The sequence below is a fragment of the Dromaius novaehollandiae genome, chromosome 2, assembly GCF_036370855.1.
Source record: "Dromaius novaehollandiae isolate bDroNov1 chromosome 2, bDroNov1.hap1, whole genome shotgun sequence".
NCBI classification, from domain to species: domain Eukaryota; kingdom Metazoa; phylum Chordata; class Aves; order Casuariiformes; family Dromaiidae; genus Dromaius; species Dromaius novaehollandiae.
In genome coordinates this window covers 131,279,379-131,305,363 of record NC_088099.1, presented here as the reverse complement: position 1 = coordinate 131,305,363, position 25,985 = coordinate 131,279,379, and the positions used below count along the sequence as shown (strand labels likewise).

Genomic DNA, 25,985 nt, shown 5'->3' with positions numbered 1-25,985 from the left:
GCTTAACTGTAATGCTTGTGAACACTTTCATACCGCTTAACTTTTCCATCTCCTGACTTTCAAACTTCCTAAGTATCAATTTCTTGCTGTTACATTGTTTTAGTCATTGTTATGTAGTGGCTTTGCAACACTGTTGTTCAAAATACAAATTTGTTATTCAGGCTGGTTCCACACAGTTTTGTTTCTAATCTGATACACAAAACAAATAGGAACCTAAATATATGGCTTCCTTTTTGTTTTTGGTAGTGCAGACTTCTTAATGACATCCAAGTTATGACTGGTGTAAAGCAAATTTAAAAAAAAAAAAAAAAAAGAAGTTTTCACTAGAGGAACAATAAAAACATCTTTTTTTTAAGTAAATGGTAGTACATATAAATAGACACAATCTGAAATCTGGCCAGCTTCATAAATTGCTTGAATATCTTCAGGTCCCACAGCTACACTGCTTCCTGTTATTTTCTTGCATTAGTCATTTTTCCATATTTCCTTTCTCTCCTCAGTTGTGGGAAAATGGAGGAAGCAAAGCTGTCAGAGAATGTGGACGAAGAGAGATGATCTCTTTTCTGTAGTTGTTTGCTGCATGCAAAAGAGTTTTAGATAAGAGTATGGCCCTTTAATCTTAGTGTTAGTCCTCAGCTGCAGGCATTCTGTAATGTTCTTTGCTTACTTAGAGTTGTTGAAGACCGTCATCTGTTCAAGCTCAAGTTAGCAGTTATATCCACAGCTCTTTCATCATTAACTTTGCAACAGCTTTGATTCTTAAAAATGATACTACTAAAGAACTCTATAGCCTGTACTAAATAAGTGGCTACTGGATGTCTGTGCTTTGCAGAACTAGGAATTGTTGTCTCTGATAGTGTCTTGTTTTCAGTAACTGTTTTTAAAGCTTGTTTTTGGAATGCATGTGTGGATTTACTCCTGTACATGTTCCAGGACAGGCTTCTAAAATGTTTACATTTCTCATTTCAGAAGGACTATGGAACCTCTGCAGCCCTGTAGGTCTGGAAGGCTTAAATCCAAATTTGAAAAGGCTTTTTCCATTCCAGATGATTTGCTGGGTTAAGCGCTTAATTAGGATGGCTTTTGAACAAGTTGGATTAAACATGGACTCAGTAAGTGTTTCAGGCTTGCTTCATTTTTTTTCGGGAAGTCAAGTATGGAAAGCACTTCATACATTTTAGTTTGTGCTCATCCTTTCTAGCAGAACACTTTAAATACTTGATACTGATATGATTCTGAAATACTGAAAAAGTATGATGTTTACTGCTTGGACACTGAAGTATCTGTATAGTTACAGTGTAAACAGTGCTTTCATGCTGGGAAAAATAAAATTTTCAAGTGGCTTTTGACAGCGACATTAATTCTTAAATATTCTTACTTCTTTGCTCTTGTCTTGAAGTTATGAAAAGCCCTATGAAACTGAGATGATGATAGTTTGTGCAGCGTTTACCTCTTTTCCTGAAAGTGGTATGGTACATGAGAGAGCAACATGGCTGTGTTCTTTATTGGGGAAACAGGAATGTACGTGCATAGCTCTCCCCTTGTAGGAAGGTATATATGTTTTCTTTCAGTGCTTCTCAGAGAAGGAGAGAGAGAGAGAGAGTGAGTGGTAGTGAGAGAGAAAGATCTGCTGCAAAGCAGCTGTTATGTCACTGGGTCCTTTAGAGAGCTATTTTGAGCAGAAGTATCGGGCTCAGTGCAGTAATCTCTATAAGAAGTCAATATAGTCTAATGTTTTAATAATGTGGAATTGCTTAGCAGCGACTTGAGGTACTTAAACCCCTGAGAAAGACTGTTCTGATTCTGATGATAGTGGTAGAAGCTTTTATTATTCTCAGGCATTTATAGATAGCAAAACTAGCATACCTCATAAGTTACGAAGACCAATAAGAATCAGTATTTTAGGATTTTATTAGAGCTCGGACCTGAGGTTCCATGCATATAAATCTGAAAATTGAAAGTATCAAAATATGCTGGACTACCATGAGTGTTGGCCTGGTCATTTTCAGCATCACCTTACAATCTAAATGGGGAAAACCTGGGTTTTAATTTCTTCTTCTCACCCCCCTCCATATTCTCTACTTGTATCAAGCTTGTGATAATGCAGTTACATTTCTGAGTGTTAGCTGTTCTGGAGAACAATAAAGCACTGATGCAATAAGAGGGTATGACTAAGTAATATTTTGCAGACTTGCTCTGCCACTGCTTCCAGTCAAAACAAGAAGTTGTGTGAGCATGGGCAGCGCACTGCTGAGACTTACTAGCTTGGCTGAGCAATGTGCTGACTTTATTTACATACCTTCTGGCACAGCTTGCATGCAGTTTTCTGAAAATACTAGGCATATCTAGGCATATTTTGAATTAACAAAAGTAAGTCATTAAAAGTTTTGGTGCACCAAACCACAGTTTGTTGGAAAACCTCTATGGCATTTGGGCGCCAAACATTTTTGAGGATCTGGGACCTAGTCAACATCTTTTCCTATCATGTGAACAATCTGTTCACATTTGTTTGAACAATTGTTTGAAGTATGCTGCACTTATGTTGGTCATACAGCCTGTAGTCTAGGCTCTTCTGCTGTTGTGGAAGTACTTATGTAATTTACCAAGCCTTCCCTTGATTAATACTACTTTTTTCCAATGCAACATCACTTTGAGCCTATTTTCAACAATTTTGCTTCTAACATCAGAATCTGTTGTAAATAATGAGATTGTGTTAATGTGGTACCGTTTGCTGGTGATTCTTTCTTGAGGGCTCCTGATTTACGTACTTTTTGTTCATATGTATAGACAAACAATAACATGATAGTCATAAATGTGAAGTCTTTGATTAGTCCATAATGTAGTACCAATAGAATACTTTCATTCCTAAAATTTGCATTAAAAGTTAGCTGCGTGTTAATCATGAGAGGATGTACAGTTCATATAGTGGAGAAACTGAGTCTGAGTGGAGAATTGGCAAAACTGCAGCTCAGATGTGGGAATCCAATGTAGAATATGTGCAATGCACACTTATTTTGTCAAAATTTATATGTTCCATTAAAGTCAGAGGAAGGAAAGATGCTTGAGTATAGAACCAGACAAGATGTTCTCATGAAGTTTCTGAGCTAATATAATCTGGGAATAAATACCATTCTTCTTCTTCTTAAAGAACTATCAAAATACAAGAATAGTGATCTTTGCTTACTATATCAAAATGCTATTCAGCTGTGCGTTGTAAAATGCCCACAGCTTCATTACACTAATCACACAAGAAATATAGCTATTACGTGTAAAGTTCATTTTAGTATTAATAGCTTGGACTTGTTCTAACTTTTCTTTGTTGGGCAACCTTCTAACAGGATGTTGAGTTTGCTTGAAGCTATGAGCTGTTAAAAACTAAGATCTGAATAGTACGTTCAATTTACAACCACGAGTAAACACTGTCTAAATTTTTTAAATTACCAGTGTTCTGTTTATTAACCATGTACTCTGTTAATAGTGCTGCAGTCTTCCTATGGTTCTCTATTCTTTCTTGTAGTGTTCCTATTACATTTCTGCTGAAATCTTTCCTGCTTATAACGCTCTCTTCTTCTGGCTTCTATTCTGGCTCATTTCCTAGTATTCTCCTAGGATTAAAGTCTCATTTTACTCCATACAGCTATAATAAGTAGTAGAGCAAACATTCCCGTCTTTAAGTACAGCAAAAGAAGGCTCATCTAATATCCATTGAAAAAAACATTTTAAATCATGGATAGCTTTAGCTCAAGTGTAGTTTGGAAGGATAAGGAAAAACTAATCCTATAGAGTATAAAATAAATAGCCTAACAGGTGACTGTTTTTTTTTTTTCCTTCCCATCTAGGTACTTTGGTCAAGCAAGCCTTATGGATCATCTCGAAGTATTGTAAGAAAAATTGGTAGTAACCTCTCTCTTATCCAGTGTCCAAGAGTTCAGTTTCAGGTAGGTATTCTCATTGGTTTAGAATAGATGTTTCACTACACCGATTAATGGAAATTACTTTTACATCAAAAGACTTTAAGCAAATCATCAGTACATTTAAGAAGATTTACTGGAGGGTTCTTAAAAGTAGAATATGATGAACTTGGTACATAAGAAAAATCAGTTTACTTCTTTCCAGTTCAGATTTTTTCCACATCTGGATTCTTCAGCTTCTGTACTGCCTGAAACCCAAATTGGTGTTGCTACCACACACATAATGAAACTTGAAACAAAATTTTATTCTAAAGAAATTAACTTTTAAAATGACATAGTACAGTATTAAAAAGTTATACTAGGAAAAATATCCTACTCTTAAAACAGAGAAACATCTGAAATGTATATTTAAAAACAGTACTTATAAACTAGGCTTAAGAGGCATGTAAAGATGAACAGTGTTACTTAAAAATGTTTGGGAAAATAAACTTTATCTGAAAGCAAAAATTATTTAAAAGATAACATGGGTTCCCTGTTTGCTTTTTTTAAGTACAAGGCTAGCACTGTGTAGGTGAAAGGGGAATATCAATTCTGTGCAGCTTTCCAACTTGTTTCCTTCTAACTTCAACTGCATGTAGTGGGAGGGTAAAGAGTGAGAGTAAAGACTTAAGGAGGAGGAAAAAACCCTTGTTCTTTATAGCAAGTCTTTCAGGAACAGATGGAAAAGTGGAAACTGTTACACATGCCATCTTCAGCTCTGCATATGCTGGGGATGGGGGGTATAGAAATGGAGAAATTTAGTATTTGAAATTCAAGCTGAGAGGAATACTTCTTGGGTTAAGCAAGGGAGGAGAACATAAAGTCAAATGGTGGGAATCATTTCTCCATCCACACTAAAACAAGTCGATTTCTACGTAGGTAAAATTTTCACTGTTTCAATTTATTTCTTTAGCTTATGCAAAATGTATAAACAATATTTGGATTTGAGATTGCAGTACAAAATCAGTCCAGATTACTGTAGAAGCCTTTTTGGTATGGTAGTAAAAACCCATGCTAATGCATTGCCTCGCTTAGATAATTACATTGAGAGTCTAGGCGACCAAGTATCTCTCACTGGTAGTGACTCTGTGAAACATAAATATATAAATGGAGGTGGGGGGAGGGAGGCATTTGTGCAGGTGGAAGGGAGAACGAAATGGCATGCTGGACTTGAACTTTGGATGTACACTTAATGGTAGTTATACTAAGAGTACAGCTCCATTTGCCTTGGATTTGAAAGAAAGTGAGGTCCTACCGTGATGTGTCTGATTTCCCTACTATAAAGGCCATACAAAGCAAGATGATGTTCATTTGCAAATAATTAGGCAAATAATGCCCTCTCTTAATATATAGTATGCAGAAGAAAATACTGCTCTTTTATGTACTTGCAGAGAGCTATAAGATACAGTTGAGAAACCTTTTCCTGAATATTTTTAATGTTCAAATAAAAAAGTATGCATGTTCATCTGAATTCTGTGTTAGAACAAATAGAATACTTGCCTTTTTTCCTCCCAGAGGCACTGTCAGCTTTGCTTAGATTTTATACACACTAAGTATAAACATTGATCTTCTATTAGATGAAAGGAAGGGATTCTAAAAATAGAAGTACAACTGTCATAGTTGATGAAATTTGAAATATTACAAAATTGAGACTTTAAACACATTAAAGCTTTCATGATTTATGCAGGCTTTAAACTATTTTAATTTATGAACGGCTGAACATGAAAAAGCGTGATGCTGGTATCTGCTTTTTATGTCTTTTTCTCAGTGTTAAGATTCTGTAGTGAAGTTCAATACCAGTCTTGACTGTTTTTATGCTGTTGCAACTGACACTTTCCTATAGCTGTCTCTTCCTTTTTCTTTCTTGCCAGCTTTAGCTATAGTATGAAAGGACCATGCACTGAACCTTGCTGTAAGTCACTTTATTTAAAAACCAAACCAAACCTTACTTGCCTCATCTGAGGGTGCATGTATATCATCAGTGTTTCTAACTTCATCTGAGAACAACAAACTTTCTACAGGCCTTCATTTTGTTTATGATAAATAGATAAAAGATATCGACAGAATCTCTGTTATGTTCATTCTTCATTCTCTTCTAGCATGCCTTTATTCTGATAGTCTAAAAACAGAGTAATAGCAAGACATTCTGATTTTTTTTGTGGTCTACAGGCTGTCATAATATCTGTCTCTGAGGATTTTGCCACAGTCAACATTTAAATGAATTGATAAATGTTGCTAATGCATTCAGTAAGCAATGGCAGAGCTTACCTTAAATACTCTATATGGCATGAACACATAGAAGGGAAACTTATGAACCATTTTCATGTCATATTTTTATGTTTATATGTAGTCTTTAGGAGAAAAAAAAAGTTGAACTTACAACTGTAGACAGGTTATATTCAACCAAACCTACAGCACTGTCTCACAAGGTAGGGGCCTTCCTCCTCCCATGTTACTAATTCGGTGTGCTCCAGCTGCGGCATCGCAGCTGTAGTCCTGTGCCCCTTCTGCTTGTCAATGCAAAGCCCTATAATGGAATCCAAGAGTCCCCTAAGGAATTGGTCTGAATGTAGGAAACATCAGAGTTTACTGGGATAATTTGAGAAATCATAGCAACTTTGTCTTAATTGAAGAAGTGTTTCCAAATGTTTAATACCTAAGTGTGCCAGTAACTTGAAATGAGGGGTTTTATTCTATCCTTACACTTATGAAAATGCTTGTTCTATGTTCCAAGTCCTGGAGAAAACAAAAGGTAGGGGTTTGCTTTGACAGCACTCAAAACAGTACAGTGTGTGTTTTTTCTTCTCTGGAAGTTCTTGGAATAATGGGTGTGAAGTCCACAGGCATGTGTGTTTGTTTATACACAAGCATATATACGCTAAAATAGACAAAAAAGCCTGTGGAAAGTGAGACGAGGCAATTACATAGTTTTCAGAGGAAGGAGAAACAAGCTGCTTTCACTGCTTGAACTCATGCAATTGACTGTTTAATAGGATTGGGTCTCTTAATGGCAAAAATTACTTTAAAGCCTGATCTCTTCCCAGATTTCAGCACTCTGCTCACCGATTCAGGTGCTGGCAGAGCAGCTGTCCAACTGTCCTTCAGCCAGGAAAGGCTGGAGGAATAGTGTAGTCGACAGGGTTGTTTAAACATCATTCTGCAGGCAAGCAAAAATTTTTAGATGGGCATTGATTTTTTTAATGTTTAAAATCAAGTAAAATCTTGGCTCATCTTGGAATTCTAAATCTACTGCTGTGGAAGGCATTCTGATTTTTAGGGATAGCTAGACAAAAAAAAATCTGTATATGGATAACAAGTAAATTCTGTTTACATATAAATATGGATTAAAAAAGTGAGAGGAAACATGCATCACCATATAACAAAAGGCTTGCTACTAAATGTTGGATTAAAAGCTATTTAACTCACAATGCAGCAAACGTGGCAATGGTAAATGCATTCTTTAGTGTTGACTTACAAAATGATTTTTGATGCAAGTACAGGTAGTACCTTTATTTAAACGTCTTCAGTTTTTTTATGATAATAGTCCCCAATATGTCCATTATCATCAAGAAAATCTGTGTCATCTGCAAGAAGTGGCTAACATATGATGTATTTTTTTATCGCTATTAACATTAATATCAATGCTGTGGTCACTGATTTTTTTTTTTAAGGAAAAAGTCCAGGGAAACATCAAACAATGAAAATTTTAACACGCAATATAGTATTCTCTAGACTGTTTTAAAGAGAGGCAGACTGTTATGGTATTAGGCACAACTGTTAAAGTGATAAACATATTACCATCTGTGCTGATGCTACCTGGAAAAAACCCTGTTGTTTCCAAATGATCTTCTGGTGCCAATATACACTCCTGGGAGCTGTGATAAAGGCTCAAACAGAAGTTGTGAGTGTGTGAGCTGAAGATGACTAATCTCAATTTCCAAAGCTGTTTGTAAAAACTCCTGGGAAAAAAACCTAAACCCACAGCTTCTATCTTCCTAATATTCACGTAGCAAAGATTACAGCTAAAATACCTATGAATGCTCTTCAGAAATGGTTTTATCCGATCAAGACTGTAGTCTTATTGTGCTAGCTCTGCTACAAATTTAGGTTAATGCTAAGATTTTGAAGTTGATACTATATTATACTTTCCTCTTACAGAAGTCGGTTGCCTTGAAATTGATCTAAGTGCTAGCAGGACATACCAAAGCCATCTTAATAGGCCAGTGTATAATATCACTAACTGCCCCTACCAGCAGCAGGTAGCAACAAACACTTGCACAATTCATGTGCAAATTCGGCAGGCAGATGTATATGTAATAAAAGCAAGCGAGGTGGCTTAGTTGCATTGGAGATGAGTAACTCAGGGCAACAGACTGAGCAGAAGAAATTACTGAAAGATATTTCAGTAGCTGATATTTGCTAAGATACTGAGACCAGAGTGATCAGCGGTCCAGTGACAGCGCACATGCCCTTCTCTAACTTGGGGAAGCAGCCAATACTTCAAAGTATATTTGAAACCATTCTGCATAGGTTATAGAGCATATATTGATGGTTTAAACAATTTTTAAAACCTGCATTTCGATTGCTTTATTGTAAATGGAAGAGAAGTTCCAGTTTCTGGGGCCTTGCTCACCTTTGGCTCCAAATAACTTAAAAGCTAATAGTAGAACCATGTTGAAAACTGGACATTTTTTTCAGCATGCAGTAAATGAGACTGCTGAAGAACAGTATATTCCTTTAGGGTTGCATCTTACCTGTCGCTCAAAGTCCTTGTGATTACGGAGCTAGCAAAAGTGGTTTTTTCCCCTCTTGTAACGAACACAGTTTTATTCTTGTGTAGAAATTCTGGAAGTTATGTGGGAAGAGAAACACATTTCAACAGAATTTCACTCTCAAAATAATGTACTAAATCAGATTAGAAGACTTGAGAAGTAGTAGCAGCCCTAATGGTTGTGGGTGGTTTTTTTTTTTTTAAACAACTAGTCATGAGTACCATAAAGCAAAACATATTATTTGAGTTAATATAGCTAACTACTTATGACTGTTGACATTTGTTTGTCTTTAATGTAATAATTTGCATTGGATTTACATTGTTCAATAACTTCATGTGGTAGTATAGGTAGCTAGCCATGCACCTTAAAAACAAAAATAGGTTCTGTGAAGTGTGCAGCAGACTAGAGTGAAAGAGGACAAAAATTTCTCCCTGAAATAGGTTCTGGACCAAGCCCAGGACAGTAACAGGTGTGCTCAGCCTACAAGTGTGTTTCATGCATGTCTGTATAACAGTTACATCCAGTCTCATTAAAATTACTAGTTGATTGTGCTAGGTAAAATAACTGTGAAATGAGTTAGGAAAAATGACTCTAAAACCTTCAATCTTATCTTTAAAATTCAGCTCACTTCTCATGCCACAGAAGGAAACCATCCTAATCAACTTAGAGAAGATGCAGTGGCCTCCTTTGCAGATGTGGGATGGGTTGCTCAAGAGGAAGGTGAAGTCTCTACAAGGCTCAGGTATGCTCCTTAAATCTTTAAATCTATTTGAGGTTATGAACTGAGGAAAAACCTAGTCTTTTTTTCAACAAGACTCTACAGTGCATAACACTCGATGAAGAGCACTTTGAATGCCTGGAGAAGAGAGAGGGAAGAGTTATCACCAGCTATCAGCTTTCCAGTACCAGAAGACAGGTATTGGAAATGAGGTGGTAGAGGTCAGCCTAACAGGACTGTGAATGAAAGACTACAGTTTGAGAACAGATACAGGAGATTGTGTTTTTGTTTACTTACTGCAAAGAATTGGAGCGTGACAATGTCCTTTGACCTTGTCCCCACAAAAATGTCTGGTGTGATATGGCGCCATTGCTAACACTGATCCTTCTGCAGTTCTTCAGAGGCCTTAATTAGCGTGAGCTGGTATATTGTAGGGTTTCCTAATTAGTGGCAATGATAATTCTGACTATCTAATAATTGGCATATTGTTTTTCACCTGTCTGGTTAAGGCTTTGCAGACTGGCAAAGAGTCTTATAACATAGTGACTTTATATTTTTCTTTTATCTTCATAAGGAAAACTGGCAGGGAAGTATGTGAGTCTCTGTGTCAGAATTATGGGATAGGTACTGTTGTGTTAAGAGTGCCACATAGCTCTGTAACTGTCTGAACCAGGTAGGCCGAAGTGATGAAGCTCTATATTGTTCCAGCCTACCCAAATTGCTGCTCAGACTAGCTGGAAAAAAAGACACAGTTCTGTAGTGCAGAGGAAGTTTTTCTTATAAACTAACTGACCTACCAGAGAAAGGCACAGATTGTTGGCTTCAGAGAGTACTGGAGGATACTGTTTTTGATGTGAAAGCACAAAATAGCTTATTAATGGTTTAGATGCCCTCCAACATAACTTGCTACCCTGAAGCTTTGCACGACATACATTCTAGCATTGCAACATTAATTTTACTAACTCAAAGGGGAGTTGCAGAAATCAACAACTTGTTTGAAGAAAAGCTATTTGTAAAATAGATTTAATGCGGAGGTAATTTACTGGCTACTGCTATTTTTGTTCGCACAGAAATGTTTTTGGATTGAATATAAACTTATTTAGTTTAATGGGGAGAATAGCTCTCTTGCTTCAAGGGACCCCTTATAAAGAGATGTAGGACTGGTATTTTTGCTGAGATGTCTGCATATGAAGGAGGAGGGGGGTGGGGGCAGATGGATGTGAGATGGGACTAAATAATCCTGCAGATATATGGTGACCTTAAGACAGCTTATAGTGGAACACTGTAGGTGAATTACTTAGCAAAAGAAAATATGATCCTGCCTATATGCATATTTCAATGTGCACAGTTTATTTTGTTTATACACAGTATTATGCAGTGTAGCATGCATTAGATGTTTTCCAGACATTTGAAATTTCTCTGGTCTGAAGAGATCACATAGATGTTACTGTTAAATATATATTCACTGTGTAATTCGGTAAACAGTTTTGCAGTCATATTTTTTGTGAATGGAGTTTTACAGAGGAAATAACTAAATGACAGATCATTTTTCCCCTACCCCTAGTCAGAGCAGTGGTGACACTTTAAGCACAATATTTTTCCACAGTAATAAATCCCAATCAGGAAATTTGCTTAAAAACATCATTACTGCTCTGAGCCAATATACCTTTTGCTTTCAGCTGTTCTGCTCCTTTTAAAGACTTTCTAGAAGGCAGGTTTTAGAGTGAAGTGACTGCTGACTCCTTTACCTTACTTAGGAAGAGCAGGGAGATCACTGCTGTAGGAGGCATCCTGTCCTCTTCTCAGCTTTAGGTTTTTCCTGTTCATACCTAGGTAACTGTGCCTAAATCTTAACACTTTTGATAATATTCAGATCTGCTTAATCAAATTACTCCAAGTTATGCTGATGTTTTATATCAGTGTTGTGAAAGATTCAGATGTGTATTGAACAGTGTACTGAGCTGGTCAGAACACAGAGCTTGTTCTAGCCTTAACCTAGCACCATTGCAGATCTAACACGATGCCCATCAAGAGCAGCTTAACATATGTATCCAGAGTGATAGCACTCTTAAGCTATGTAGTCTAGAGCCATTCTACAGGCATCTTAAAGTCATATCACTAGTCACAGTTCTTATTCTCATGTTTGAATAAGCAGTGCAGTCCTGACCTGCTTGAGAAGGTTTGGGAATAAGGTGAGAGCAAAGTATCTGGTCATAATTTGCAGTTATAATGTATTCATGTTTATGATAACCTATTATCATTAGTCCTTATCAGTTCTACTTCAGATAAATTGTGTTTTAGAAATGATGGTGTCTTTGGTGAATATAACCTTTTGTAGCTGCCTATTTGACTGTAGATGCTTGGTAATGCCCCATGTGTTTAACATAGCTTGAGCTTTGGTGGGTAATAAAGGAAGGCGACAGAGTTGCATTTTCTTGCTCTTGAGAGAAAGAGAAGGAAAGCTCATGGACTCTTTATTGCATGAAGTTTGTCTCTTTAGTTTTATTTACTATGGTAGAAAACTTCACATTGTTCCCTTTTCCTATTTTCTGATAAGCAGCTTCTATGGCACTAAACTATTTCACATGCTCCATGTCCTCAAAAGTGCTGAAGTGGAAGCTGAATACTGTCAAGCTAGGGCTGTCACTTCAGAAGACAAAAAATGGTACAAAATATGCTGTGGAACCAAGAAACTTTTCCTTCCTCTTAAAAGGAACCAACTACAAATGAATATTTGCAACCCATGGAGAAAAATGGTACCATTTGGGCAAGCTTTCTTAAAAGTCTTAATTGCAACAAAAATACAATTACAGATATGAGCAGAGAAATAGAAATTGGAGGGGTTGAGAAATGTATTTCTCTGTTCTCCTAAAATCTAGGAATTAATCAAACCCTTAGCATTACCAACTTTCCTTGTAAAAATTTGCAACCTCATGTCCCTCAGGACAAGAAATGTTTTATTTTGAAGAAAAAATGCAGTAGAATTCCCATACCTGCAAAATAAGCTGTAACACTACTTCTGATGATCTAAAAAGGGTATCTTTGGTTATTCCTTCCTCTCCTCACAGGTTGTTATTGAGAGACGTTAAAACAGAAAGGTTTAAAAACCAAAGTTGAATTCTGCCTCCACGGAAAGAGAAGTACCACCAGATAGTGATGCAGACAGAAAGAATTTGAAACTTGTTTACTTTAAGCTGTATAATGTTTTGCTAGAAGTGATTTGTGAAAAAATAAATTGCATTTTAAAGTCAGGTCTTTAGCTTTTATTCATGGTTCTTATATATTGTAGCTTTAGTTCTATTTAGCATCTATCAGAAAACCTTTAATAAAAGCAGTCTTGTGATATTTCTGTTACAGATCAGAAGTTTGGTCAAAAACAGCCCAGCCTCTTTCAGGTGAACTGCACCATTCTGGAAGACAGGTGTACTTACCAAACCCATTACAAGAAGAAACAGTGTCGAGGAGCATAGTGACCGCAAATGAAGAAGCTCTGCAGAAGATCAGTGCTCTAGAAAATGAACTAGCCAGTTTAAGAGCACAAATAGCCAAAATTGTAATCTTGCAAGAACAGCAGAATCTGACAGCAGGTAATAAATTTGCTATACTCTCAACACAAAATAGTTGAGAAGTTTGTCCCTATTACAACTAATGATATACTAATTTTTGTGAGATACTGCAAGACCAAACACTTTTTCCATATTGTTGTGGTTAGCCTTAGCATACTAATGGAGGGATACAGAATATTTCTTGAATGCAAAAGGCATGCTATATTTTCTAGTATTCCAGAAGTCTTTGTGTTTATGTGAAAAGTTGCCAGATTTCTGAATCTGTGGATAAGTAAAGAAGTATGAAAAAGCTTTCTGCTCAGAGCAAAGCTCATGAGTGTACATCTCAACCTTATGAAATAAATAGCAGAAAAGGAGATGCTTTATTTACTGGAATCATCCCTGGGATGAGTGCCATTCTTTAGATGGAACCAAAAGTGGTGCACTATTCCCAGCGATGATTTTGTTTCCCAAGTTTTTCTCCTTTTCCCCTCACCTGCGGCCTCCATCCAGTTCTAAGCCTACCATCTCTAAAGCATTGCAGATAGCCTGTCAGTTTTCACTCATTTCTAAGTTCATTTAGAATATACATTGTTTTGCCCATCTTTATGCATTAGAAACTAAATTAGAACATCTTCTAAGGAATCAGATTACGATTTGTGTGAACTGATAGCAGTTACTTTATTTTTCCATAACTGTTCGAATTCAAAACTCTGAAATAGTTTAAAGGGTCACTTGGTTTCAGTCTTGAATTGTAATTATTGTGGGTTTTTTTTTTTTTTTTTTGCCAAATAACTAATAACTTACTTTTCATCATCTTTCCCTATCCTCTATTTATTAGGAAACTTGAATTTTGCCTTTGACTTGATTTTTATCATCTTTACCTCCCTCTTCTGGTAGAATATGGTAATGGCTCTGTATGTATTCACACAGTAGACTCTTTACCTTACCAGTCTGGTTTAGAATGGTTTTGTTCATTTCTTCAGAGAAGCATTTGAAAAGAGGTTTCTTGATTTATTTGTCAAACTATTACTGCTATTATATTTATAACTTCCAATTTTTACCCAAATTGTGTAGGAAACTTAAAGTCAAGACTATTCTGAGAATTTACCTGTTCAGACAGATGATCAGCTGGCCTAAAAACATCACTACCTCAGAGAGCTGGAATAAACTTTAATTTAAGCACTAGTTGAGCTCTGTGGTTTACTTTTAAGAATCTTGTATGGTAAGGTCTTCATTTCTCAAGATAACTAGGAAGAATCACTGCTTACTTAGCAGAACTACTGCTCACATAGCACATTTGACTTCCAAATCAGTACCTGCCTTTCAGAAGAGAGTGAAATACTGATAGCATGAAAAGGAGGACATAATTAAAAGACATTGTGACATCCATCCTATTTCATAGACTTGCAGTAAAGATATGACTGCACCTAGAACTTGAACTGGAAACTCAGCAGTTTTCACACTTTGAGGAAAATTTATTTAGGTGGCTTAGGAATGCACAAGTTATGTATTAACCTGATAGGGAGAGGTGTAGGGGAGGAAGAGAACTGAAGATATTACTTGAGCATTTGTTGAGGTATAAAGGGGAATTACAACTAAACTTACATGAAATGTGTGTTTTATTTGTAGTTGGGTTAAGTCCAGTTGCTTCAACTGCTGTCTCTGTTGTGTCGTCGCTGCCACCACCACCACCTCCTCCTCCACCTCCCCCGCTCCCTCCTGCAAGTCTGCAACAGAGTATGTCTGCAATTGAGCTCATTAAAGAGCGGAAAAACAAAAAAACAAACTGTGGGCAATCTCTCATAGAAAATGGGCCAAAGAAGCCTGAAATACCAAACATGCTAGAAATCCTCAAAGATATGAACAGTGTGAAATTACGCTCAGTGAAAAGGTAAGACATTAAGTATATTAACTTCAAAGATTTATCTTTAATTTCTGGAAAATTATTTCATATTGAGACTGATGCTGATGTAACATTTGACAAACAAATGGGAATGTGAAGGTGTTCACAACTTCTAAAGCTTTGTTTTGAACTATGCTAAAGCTTCTCATTTCCTTTTCCAGATCATCGGAAGGTACAAAATCTAAAGTAGCTGACCCTACAGATCCTGCAGCGTTAATAGCAGAAGCTCTCAAAAAGAAATTTGCTTATCGATACCGAAGTGACAGCCAAAGTGAAACTGAAAAAGTGATTCCAAAGTCTGAAACAAAGAAAGAAGTAGTGCTGGTGAGTATTACGGTTCTGAACACGTGCTTGGACTAAATGATACTTGTTGTGAGAGCCAACGAAAATCTTTCTGCCAAAATATACAAATACCTAAGTGTTTGTGCACAAAACCCCATTAAGTATTGCCAATATGCCAGGAATTGTGGCAATCATCCATTTTGTTTTTAAACTCACATCTTGAGATTTTGTGCTGCCTTGGACTGAGCTGTAACAAACACTATTAGACTTTTAAAGTAAGAAAACATATGAAAATTATTTCTTTTATTGGGCATGTGGAATGCTGAAAACTCGATTCCTAAGAGCTCATACCAGAGATGAATCAGAACTGAGAAATTCCTGGAGCTTGCTTGTTACTACTAACCTTAAACATTCAGATATTCCATGTGCAATTAAAGGCAGAATTTGGAGCAAGATCTTGAAACATATCAGCCATTCCTGGGAATACTGAAAGCATATTGTTCAAAATGCCTGCTGGATCTTGTTATATGGAGGGTTTTTTTCTAATAATTGGAAATGCTGTGTGTGTATTAAAAGTTTCTTTACAGTGTGAGAATGTTAAATTGAAGTTATTTAAAATATCTACCACAGACATAGTACAAGTTAAGGGCTTTAGTTTATTTCAGATTGATTTGAAACCAAAGTAGAGGCTTTTTAAACACTTAATATTCAAGGTGCAAGTTCTAGCAATATACACCTATTTACAAAACAGGCTAAAAATCTGTTCTAATGAAGTATAGGTCAGTTTTGTTAGTAAGCAATTACTGAAGCCGTCTGCTGCAGAAACAGAAAGGAAAAATAAAGAATTATTTTCCCTTTGTTCATTTGGGAAATTGCAGGTAAAACTCCAGAACGTAAAGGGACTTAACCGAAAGAACTGGCTGTACTGTGAATTGAGTTCCAAGGAAATTAAGAATGGCAAGCCACAAATCTCAGGCCTTCTGAAAGTTTGAGCTTATTGATGTTGGCTTAGTTGCCTTCTGTTTTAGGCCTTTAAGGTGCATTCCTGTAACTGTCAGGCTTTTCTTCATAACTAAAAGGCTAGAAATTCCCAAAGAATCAATCACTTGTTTCCAGCAGCTGAGGCTACCAAAAAAAAAAAAAAAAAGGCAATGCTTTACTCACATGTGGGTTTTTCATGACTTTCCATTTTGAAATTTAAAGTCCAGCTCTTGTGAGAACAAGGAACATCAAGCCCCAGCAGCTAATAAAAGTGAATATTTTCATTTGTCAAATGACAGACTGTTTATCTGTAATGAGATAATAAACATCTATCATCACTTATTGATAAATATATAACCTCTTTGCTAGAGCAGTTCTTGTATGATATCCAGTGAAGTTTTATAAGGACTTGCACAAAAAAGCAGGACACAAATGAGTAGAGAAAGAAACGCCTACTGGCACAATTGGTTGTCTAAAGATACTGCATCTATTTTTACTGTGTATTTTGCTGTGGTAGAGTGAAATGTCTCTAGTCAGAGCTGCTCCAGGAGACAGTTAGCTGCCTAACCTCAGTAACTTCACTTGATCACTGACACAAGTTTCCCCTTGTCTTGTGGTGGTGAAGCGGGCAAAGTCCACATCCAAAGGAGGAGGATGATAAAGGAAACTATCTCTGCCTGTGTTCTAGTTTCACTTACAACATGGATGGGTAATAGTTCAACTAGGTGTTCCTGTTTAAAGCAATCTTAATGTGGTTCTGGTTTTCTTCTCAGTTTGGACCACACATGCTGAAGTCGACAGGAAAAATGAAGACTTTAATTGAAAAATTTTAACGTATCAAGATCACTACATGAAAGACTGTAAACTGTTTTTTACTGAGTGTTGCAAATAGCACTAGTACTGAGTGGTCTCCTACAATGCAGGAAGAAAAAACTAACGTGAAATGTAGAATTGAGGCACTAAACACGTTAAGTTTGAGGTGCATGTTTGTATGTGACTTAAAAGGGATAGATTTGACTGTTAAACTCAGGTATTAATTTTGTATTCAAACCTAGCTTTCTACTCAGACTTGTTGTGGTTTTAGTTCATTAACACTAAGTTACCTATATGACATTCTTGCGCATAACTGACCACCTTAACATAACTTGTATACATGGTAATAATGATAGTGATACACCCTTAAGTTAATGAGTCATTTGAGCTTTAACCGTAACTTGCACTATGATATTTAGTTTGATACTAAATTTTTCATGTCAAAGTCATTCTTTTAAACATAGCTTTAGCAATTTTTTAGCCCAAAAGAAAATTGAATATATTCTGCTTCATACGGAAACAAAGCAAAAACTTAGAATGTCATGTACCAGGTGACCTTTGAAGCAGATTTAAGTAGCATGTTTTTTCAAATGAGCTTGCAAGGGGAAGAGAGTAAAACCTACTTGTATCATCTGATGTCCAACAAACAGTGCACAAAAGGTGAGTAAATCATGCTTGTGAGAGCCTCTGTGAAAAGGCAGTCCAATTAATTTGAAAAAAACAGTAGATAGCAGCATAGAGTAAAATAATTGTCAGAGTATGTGTTAACAAAGTGTAGAAGTGGTGTAGATAAGAAAAGAGGTACAAAGTACTGGGGGGTGCAAGTTGCTAAAAATATATTGCTGCAGCTAAGAGATATTGTGAACACCTTTTTAACCCCAGACGTCTGATTAATCAACTAGCTGAGTCCATGCCTCTATCCACAGCTGTAGAGAAGGCTCAAACAAAATAAAATTCAGGCCAAAAAACACTGTTCAGAAACCTAGAATGCTATAATTTAGCTGCACACTTAAACAAAGTTTTCTCTGACTGTAGATGAACTTAAAAAAGCTGAGTCTAGCTATTTAACGTTCCAAGTTTACCTGACTATTGGAACAAGTACAAGTGCCTCTTAGAGCTTCTGTTTTCTAGAAAACAGAAAAATGCAGCACTTTTAAAATACAAACACCTGAATAGCTCTGTTTAGGTTACTGAAGAGGACTAAAGCTTTGCTGCTTATAACTGGAAAACAGATTGCGCAATCAAGGAGGATGTTTTCTGGTGTAAAACTTGAAATGGTGTTAATATGTACACAAACACCTTCCTTTCAAAATGCTCTACCCTCAGTTTTACTGATTGACCATTAAGTCTTCAGCATGTTATTTTAAATGCCTTTAAAACACCCTTCTGAAAGTTGCTTTTGGTTTCAAGTTTTGTATTTAATGCTCTATTGCCACTATGTAAAATTAAAAGCAGTTAAAATATTTGTGTGTGATTTGTAGTTTTCTACAAGTTATAGCAGCCACAATAAAGTGTAGCTTGCATTCTATTACAGTGACTATAAATCAGTATATTGACAACTTGCATCTCTCTCAGGCCTGGACTAGATATACTACTTACCTTGCTCTGCAGTACAAATAACAGTAGAATTAGTCCTAAAACTGCACATTGCCATAACATTAGAAAATAAAAAAGTTTCCAATTAATTTCAGTGAAAGTAAATGATTAGGAGACAGGGAGAAGTTTATGCCTCCCCCACACACCTGACAGGAAGGTTCTCCTTTAATGTTTAGTGCTCTGTCCCTCCCCTTGTACACTGGGTTCCCTTGCCAGACCCTGGGGGAAGAGGCACAACAGCACCAGCCACAGTGTCAGAACAGGTGGCAGACTGCTGCCCAGGGGATCTCTGCTGAAGTCTGTTCAATGGGCGTCTTTTTTTCAAAATATTTCAGATTACTGCAGCTGAACTCTGACATTTGCAATGATGTAACTCAGTCCAGTTAAGTGATATCCTCACTTTTGTAGTTACTGATTTTATGCATTAAACTAGGCTAAAACATGAGAAACCCCCACCCTAAAACTGTTTAAGTTTCGATAACCTGAAATGTTGCTGCGAAGTACAGTTATCCATCACCCCAGAAACATAAATGCATGTGACAAACTTTTACAAGTGGCATAAAACTACGGTCAGAAAAATTAGTCAACTGCACTAAAAAATAAAATCACAAAGCTGTCAGCAAATGCTTTATTTTAGACCTTTCTATACCTTAATTTGTATCTTTTTACTTAGACTTTTACTTTAATGTACACAATGCCACTGCCCACAGAAAAACACCAGAAGCAGAAGTATTCAAACTAAGGACATTCACACTGGCCAGGTACCTTACACAGACAGATACACACCCTAGGTTATGTCTATGTTAGTAAATGGCGTGGGCCAATGGGAGCAGATTTGTAGATTAAAGCAACTTAAAACAGGGACCTGATACCATTCCATAGCACATTTCTGGAGTTGCATGGACTAACTGGCTGTTAGCAGTTGTAATGCATTAGGTATGCTCCTGGCGTCTGTATGCTCTCAGCTTTCACCTGAAACAATTCAGCATTCCTGCACCTATGAGATCTTCAATTCAGTGTGAATTTTTGAAGGAATTTCTAGACAGCACTTAAAAAAAAAAAAAAAAATTCCTTTTTCTTGAAAGTCAGTCAAGGGTCAGAACCTTCCACCTACTCTAATGACGGGATTAGAATCAGTCTTTCTAAATCCAATGGTATGATGCTGTAAGAAAAGATAGAAGCTCCTTCCTAGGAGAGCTGGCATAGAACAAAATTATTCATGTTTTCTTTCAGTCTCTTGACAAGCTGTATGGGTTCCTATCAGAATAGGCCAATCTTACTAACAGTTAGCAAGATCATTACATAATGATAGAGAATCACAGTTTGCTTATAAATATATTGCAATTTTGCTATATATTTATATTTCCATTATTTTTCTAAAAATTTAATGAATTTACATTAAAATATGCTTATAAATGGCCTACAGCAAATAGCAAAATTTATATTTATGCTGAGGTCCTGTCTTTAAGTCACATTTCAAAGAATGTGAATTGCAGAAGACATCATCAGATACTGATTTTTAATGGTTGCTTTTAAAAATGGTTGCAGTCTTGGTGTATGTTTTATCCAAAAATGTCAGAAACATCAATACTTTTCCACACTTAACCCTACTAATCTACAGAGCATAGACTGGAAGGGTGCTTAGCTGCAGTCTCTCTGTAATAAGTTACTCAAATGCACAGCAGTTACCTCTTTGGTCTGCAAGTTCCAAAGAACATTGGCAAATACCACACTTTTAAAGGCAACCTGTTAAAATAAGGCTTTTCTGTTACTTCAGGCAGTAACCCAAGCTCATAAAACACTTCATCCTTCTCTACTGAAGTCAGACAATAGCAAGAACTTGCACTGACAGCAAAGGAAGGAACTTCACACAAGTAAGTTCAATAAATGCTTTAATTGTGAATTTATTTCTTTAAACATGGCCACTTTGAGTAATGTATTACTTCAGGGAACAGGAAAAAATAAACAATTTTAGAATTTTAGACAAACAGGCAAGTCAGAATTTGTTTTTAAAACAGTAAAAGGCCAAGCCTGAAGAGGTGATAAGTTTTGGCATATGAGGACTAGTATTTTCAAATCCAAAAATGGGCTTAGTTTTACAGTGGAAGCAGAGTGCAACCTTAACTACCTTTCCATAATGCTAGACTCAGTTGTAACTTAAATGTACAGGAGCATAATGTGAAAATATTTTTTTTATTAATTAAAAGTTAACAGCAACAGGCACATATTAAAATGAATACGGCAAAGCCTTTACAAATGGCTTTACACTGAAGCTCTCTCCCAAAAATGGCTGTTGCAACAAACTGTAAACAGAATTAATAAACAGTCGTTTACAATAATAACAGGGAAATACAAATGAAATAAAAGAAAGCACCAGTTTCTCAAACTAGATTACAGTTGTGCTTACCGTACTTAAAACAACATAAAAGAAATTACAAAAATGGAATGTTTTCAGTTTAAAATTAGTCCTTTAATTTTGTCCTAAAAAACATTTCTCCTTTTCCCATCAAAAACCCTTTAATGGGTAATGTTTCAGTAGAGGGAGGAATAAGTAAACAATGCACTTTTTTATTTTTTCAAATCAAAAACAAATTTGGTCACTTAGCTTTGTGCATAGTTTAAGGCATCTGTAGCAATTTGTTACAGTTTCCTCCCCAATGTGGCTGTTCATGAAATTGTCACATTCTAAAAGAATAAATAAAAAAATGTTGCGGTTCAAACCCTTCCCAGTACCCTCCCACCCTCCCCAACCCAGACATACTCACACACCCACACATACATACACACTGCAGCGAAAGGGGCATTTGTACCCTTGTTCTGAAGGACACGCTTCCCATCCCACTTTATTTCAGATTGGCAAATACCCTGAGCTGATTATGGTGTTTAGACATTCCACCTTTTTCTTGCATGTGCAGTTCAAGTGTACAATAGTGAAAACAACATGCAATGTTTTCACTGCAGAATCGCAACGCAGTTCGGACACTTCCCCCCCTCCCCCCTTCCCTTCCCAAATTCAGAAGTGTTTTCTGCTTTTAAAAAATTGCATTCCAATATAGCACTGGAGTAAAGCTTGGCTGTGCTCTATGATGAATGCTCAGTTCCCAGTGCACAAACTAAATTATGGCAAATGGGAGGCTTTTCTGGCATCCAAAGAAACAAGAGCTGCAGTCTCAGATTTGATCTTTTTCTTTAAAAAAAAACAAAAAAAAATCCAAGTTAGTGGTTCCTTCACAGCCATGCACAAAGGTGAAGTCTAGAACCAATAGTTTCAGAGTACATTTGTAAACATCAAGTCTTGCCAGAGGCAGCAGAGGATGGGCACTTCACATTTCCGTATTAAAACAGGGGCTGAGTGGAAGGTATGCTTTGAACACATTTATGCAAGTTTTGCTCAGTTCCGAGAAAGTGGAACAATCCATCTCGAGTCTTAGATTTGAAGACCATATTTCAAATTTCACAAAAAAAAGAAAAAACAAAACGTGGTGCAATGAAATTTTCGTACTGTTCCTTCAAGGCTCAGTCACTGCTGTGCTTTGCATATTCAAGGTTCCAAACAAAAACCAACTGAGGCATATGCATATTGCTCTATGTTCAGATCTTGCAGTTAAAAAAAAATTCAGGTTCAAATGGTCTGTTAAAGGAAAACTTGGAAATAAATAATGCTGGCATCATTTTACCATTTTACCGAAACCTTGGGCAGGCAAGTATCTCCTTTAATCCAACTGTGCAGACACCAAGAGAAGAGGCAGTTTTGTCATGAAGTTGAGGTCAGGACAATCGAGGTTCCTGAGGTAATATGTCTGAGTCCATTTCCTCAAAAGCAGGATCAGCATCGTCACCGCTGCTGGACTGTTCTCGCTGCACTCCCTTCCAGCTAGCCTTATTCAGTCCCAGATGCCCAAGCATGGTCTGGGACAGCCTGGTGTTTGAGAACCGGGCCCACTCCCCAAATAGTGGCTCCACTAAGTAGGTCATAAAACCTTTAGAAACAAACAAAGCCATGTGGGAAAAAAAAACAGGGAAAGAAAGACTCTGACTAAATAGTTTAAATAGAAGCTAGTAACAATAATTCACAATGTTAAGTAACAATTAAGTTAAACAACACAGACAATTCTCCAGTTTGCACTGAAAAATTCATTTCAATATTTAGAGCATCTTTATAAAATAATCTCTCAAAATATAAAAGATTTTACTGGTCAGTCAAAAGAAGAGCATTATATTGGTTTATAAATTAACCTCCTTTGTTTCAGAACAATGACCAAATGAAGGGAAATACTGGAGAACATGGAGGAAAAAAAAGAATCTAAACATCAGTAACAAAGCCAAACTAGTCTAGAAAAACCAAAATCTCTAAAAGAAAAAGATTTCATAACAAATTACCCCACAGATAAGCTGAACTATATTACACAGGCAAAAAAAATACAGATTGTTTCACAATATTAAGCTCATTAAATTACTGAAAATACAATCAGACAAGTTAGTCCCTTTTAAAGCAAAAAGGCCATAGAGCACCAACATGTAAATAGCCTTTTATATAAGAGTTTGTGTGCACATGTGTGTGTGGGTACACCTATTTATAAATTCTACTTCTGTGAATCAAATTCAATGGTAAAACTATCAAAACTGTGCATGCTTTAACCTGTCAGTTACAAAAAGGTATGATTAACAGCTTCTAAATTAAAACAGTGCAGCTGATAGAAACAAAAAATCTGATCTGTTCAGATTAATTTGAAGCACTAATTCATATTATGAGGGGGGGTTAAATTTATTATTTTCTTCACTGTGTTTTTTAACTCAGGGTCATTTAATCTTTATACAAAACAATTTTATTTAAATAATAACTATAGAAAATAATAATCAACCTTTTTGCTAGTGTAAATCCAACTCAAGTTAGCAAAAAGCAAAAATATAATGGTTATTCATGGTTCTGCATCAAACCTCTGTCGCGCACCCTTTTTAAGGATGCACTTAAAATACATGCTAGCATTCCAGAAAGCTAAATCATCTGGAATCCTTTTTTGACAACTTCTTTACAAAAGGCCCCAGAGACTGAATGGGCAAAGGGAACTAACACGCCTCTTCTTCCCAGCAGGGCCGGTCCAGATTAGGAAAGTACTGAGCAGTAGCATAGGAAAAGTTACATATTTGATTCCCATGCTGTACCTCCTCCGTGAGAGACCTCAGTCCCCACAGCTGTCATTGGAGCACCTTTCATAAACACTATTTCAAGGGGAAAAAGTTACAGCAAAGAAAGAAAAATCGTTCTTCGTAAAGAAGTGCTGCCAAACACACACAAACCAGGTACAGCTTCTAGGAAACACATGTAAAAAACTTCCAAATTTTCAAATTGCATCCTGAAAGAAATCTACTAAAATAAATTTAACTGCAGTTACCGATCTGGATGTTGGCAATAGTTTCTGTCTGTCGATCACACAGTGGACTCACACCCAAGTGATATTTTTTTTCAATGTCTCCTAAAAGAACAGAAGTATAACAGAACTGTTAGGTCACTAAGCCCCAGGACTTCCTAAGTCCAAACGGAATTATGAAACACTAATAGAGGTGGGTTATCTAATGCTGGTACCTTCACAGGCAGTTTGGATAGCGAGCTATGTAACAAGGATGGTATCTTGCGGCAGACAGTGATTTACTTTCATCTCCCAAGAAAACAAATGTTTGCCAGTGAGACTAACAGTTCTGTGTTTTTCATCAGAGAAGCAATAATTGATAAAACCAACATCAATCACAGGTTTTCAGAGGATGAACACACTTCCTTACAAAAACTCCTAAGTTCCCATTTCTACCACAATCTAAGATTCCCCCCTTAGCAATATGGAAGGGAATAGCTCAGCCCTCAAAAATTTCTCATTGAAGGTATGTATTTGTTGCTCTGCCTGCACATGGTTGATATTGAATAATAAACTTCACATGATCAGCACCAAATAGTCTGTGTTCTCCACTTATCATAGCTATGAACAAATTCATGTTTCTCAGATCAGTGATGTATAATTAATAAAGATACAGTGATTAACATGCAGTTCATGGCACAACTTTCCAACTAACTACCTGATCATCCTGTGCTTTCCTATTTCACCGTTAAGTTGCAACTCCACAAGTAAGTTTAAGTTCTCCTCTGACTAAATCCTCTTGCAGAGAGATCTTAAAAAAATCACTTTGAAATAAAAATGTTACAAATTGCTCTAAGCTCTTAAAATCGATTTTGCTTGAACACAGATAAAGGAACAAGAGTATGAAGGACTTTGCAAGAGTGTGTTTCACAATTTACTAAAACCTAGTTAAGATAATTGTTCATCAGAAGCACCTTTCAGGCTGAAAGGTCTATTGAACCAGCCATTCTAGATTCAGATTCTAAGCAGATTCTTCATCAGGTGTTAGTACCACCAACCTTTTGCAAGAAATACAACCAATGAAAGAAAATATCCCACATGCTGTCCTGTAAATCCCTATTAGTCCTAAATATAAATCCCTTTAATTGCAAGCAGTTATGACTCATGATTGCTCTTTTCACAATGTATATACATATCTATTAACAGATCAGAGTACTTCTACTCTTACTTGCCTTGATGGAAGAATTCCTCTGTTACTTTTTCACTCCACTGCTTACTCAGCTCCCAAGTCCGACATGGATTACAAATATCAGCACACTTCAAAGCCATCTAGTAAGTTAACATACAGTGTTAGGTCACCTGACTTCTTTCCATCCAAAGAAACATCTTTATTTATTAATTTCCTGACAGCGGATTACTTAAAGTTTTGTGAATAACAAACCTACCTACCATTTGTGCTTTCCTCTAAAATTATGTTCTATAATATATTTTAAAAAACAGCTCAGGGAACTATCAGGTCTCATGATCAGCTCTGAGTAATACAGAAATTCAGTCAAAAAAATTTCAGGGGCACTGTATTCACTAAGTCAGTGATTCACTATTCACTAACTTTATTCACTAATTCAAAAGACAATAATAAACTCAGAAAAGGAAATGTCAAAGTAAGCAAAAGTAAGCAAACAGTATTTTGTGTTTTTAACTCTCCAGTCAGTCTTCTCCTTTTTCAGTAATGGTTTGTACAGGACAGAACTTCTCACCTGTTTGTTCATTTTCTTTAACAGTCAACACAATGAACCTAATAATAAAAATTTCTGTGAACTTTAGCAGACTTTCTCAAGGCTTTCTTTTTTTTTTTCTTTAAGTTACTAAACCTCTCTCTAGCACAGCAACAAACTCTGAGTACTACCACACAATAGTAGTACTTTTTCTCCTGAACTATGTTCTGACGAAGCATTTCACAGTTCTGAGGCTACACTGGAGGCATCAGAACAATCCTTGTCCTGGAAAGAAATCCCTCCTTGGTTTAGTAGCTCTAAGTTATCAAGCTTACCAACACATGACATCACTTGGGACA

General features: G+C 36.4%; 2 protein-coding genes across 14 annotated transcripts in view; one reads left to right on the top strand and one right to left on the bottom strand.

The window, feature by feature from the left end:
• MTFR1 (mitochondrial fission regulator 1) overlaps positions 1-25,734 on the top strand; it is a 31,051-nt gene extending 5,317 nt beyond the window's left edge. For 5 of the 10 annotated variants that reach the window (XM_064507464.1, XM_064507462.1, XM_064507457.1 and 2 more), the window contains 7 exons: positions 970-1,112; positions 3,840-3,938; positions 9,346-9,464; positions 12,798-13,027; positions 14,618-14,879; positions 15,053-15,215; positions 20,341-25,734. In XM_064507464.1, coding sequence (XP_064363534.1) covers positions 1,047-1,112; positions 3,840-3,938; positions 9,346-9,464; positions 12,798-13,027; positions 14,618-14,879; positions 15,053-15,215; positions 20,341-20,412 — 1,011 coding nt within the window. In that variant the 5' untranslated portion in view covers positions 970-1,046 and the 3' untranslated portion in view covers positions 20,413-25,734. Of the gene's footprint in view, positions 1-969; positions 1,113-3,839; positions 3,939-9,345; positions 9,465-12,797; positions 13,028-14,617; positions 14,880-15,052; positions 15,216-16,927; positions 18,431-20,340 lie in introns of those variants that run through there. The other 5 variants (XM_064507465.1, XM_026111662.2, XM_064507460.1 and 2 more) reach the window with 4 other exon arrangements.
• Positions 20,439-25,985, bottom strand: part of PDE7A (phosphodiesterase 7A) — a 76,351-nt gene continuing 70,804 nt past the window's right edge. For all 4 annotated transcript variants that reach the window (XM_026111659.2, XM_026111660.2, XM_026111661.2 and 1 more), the window contains 3 exons: positions 25,144-25,240; positions 23,957-24,037; positions 20,439-22,543 (listed from right to left, as the gene is read on the bottom strand). In XM_026111659.2, coding sequence (XP_025967444.2) covers positions 22,332-22,543; positions 23,957-24,037; positions 25,144-25,240 — 390 coding nt within the window. In that variant the 3' untranslated portion in view covers positions 20,439-22,331. The remainder of the gene's footprint in view (positions 22,544-23,956; positions 24,038-25,143; positions 25,241-25,985) is intronic.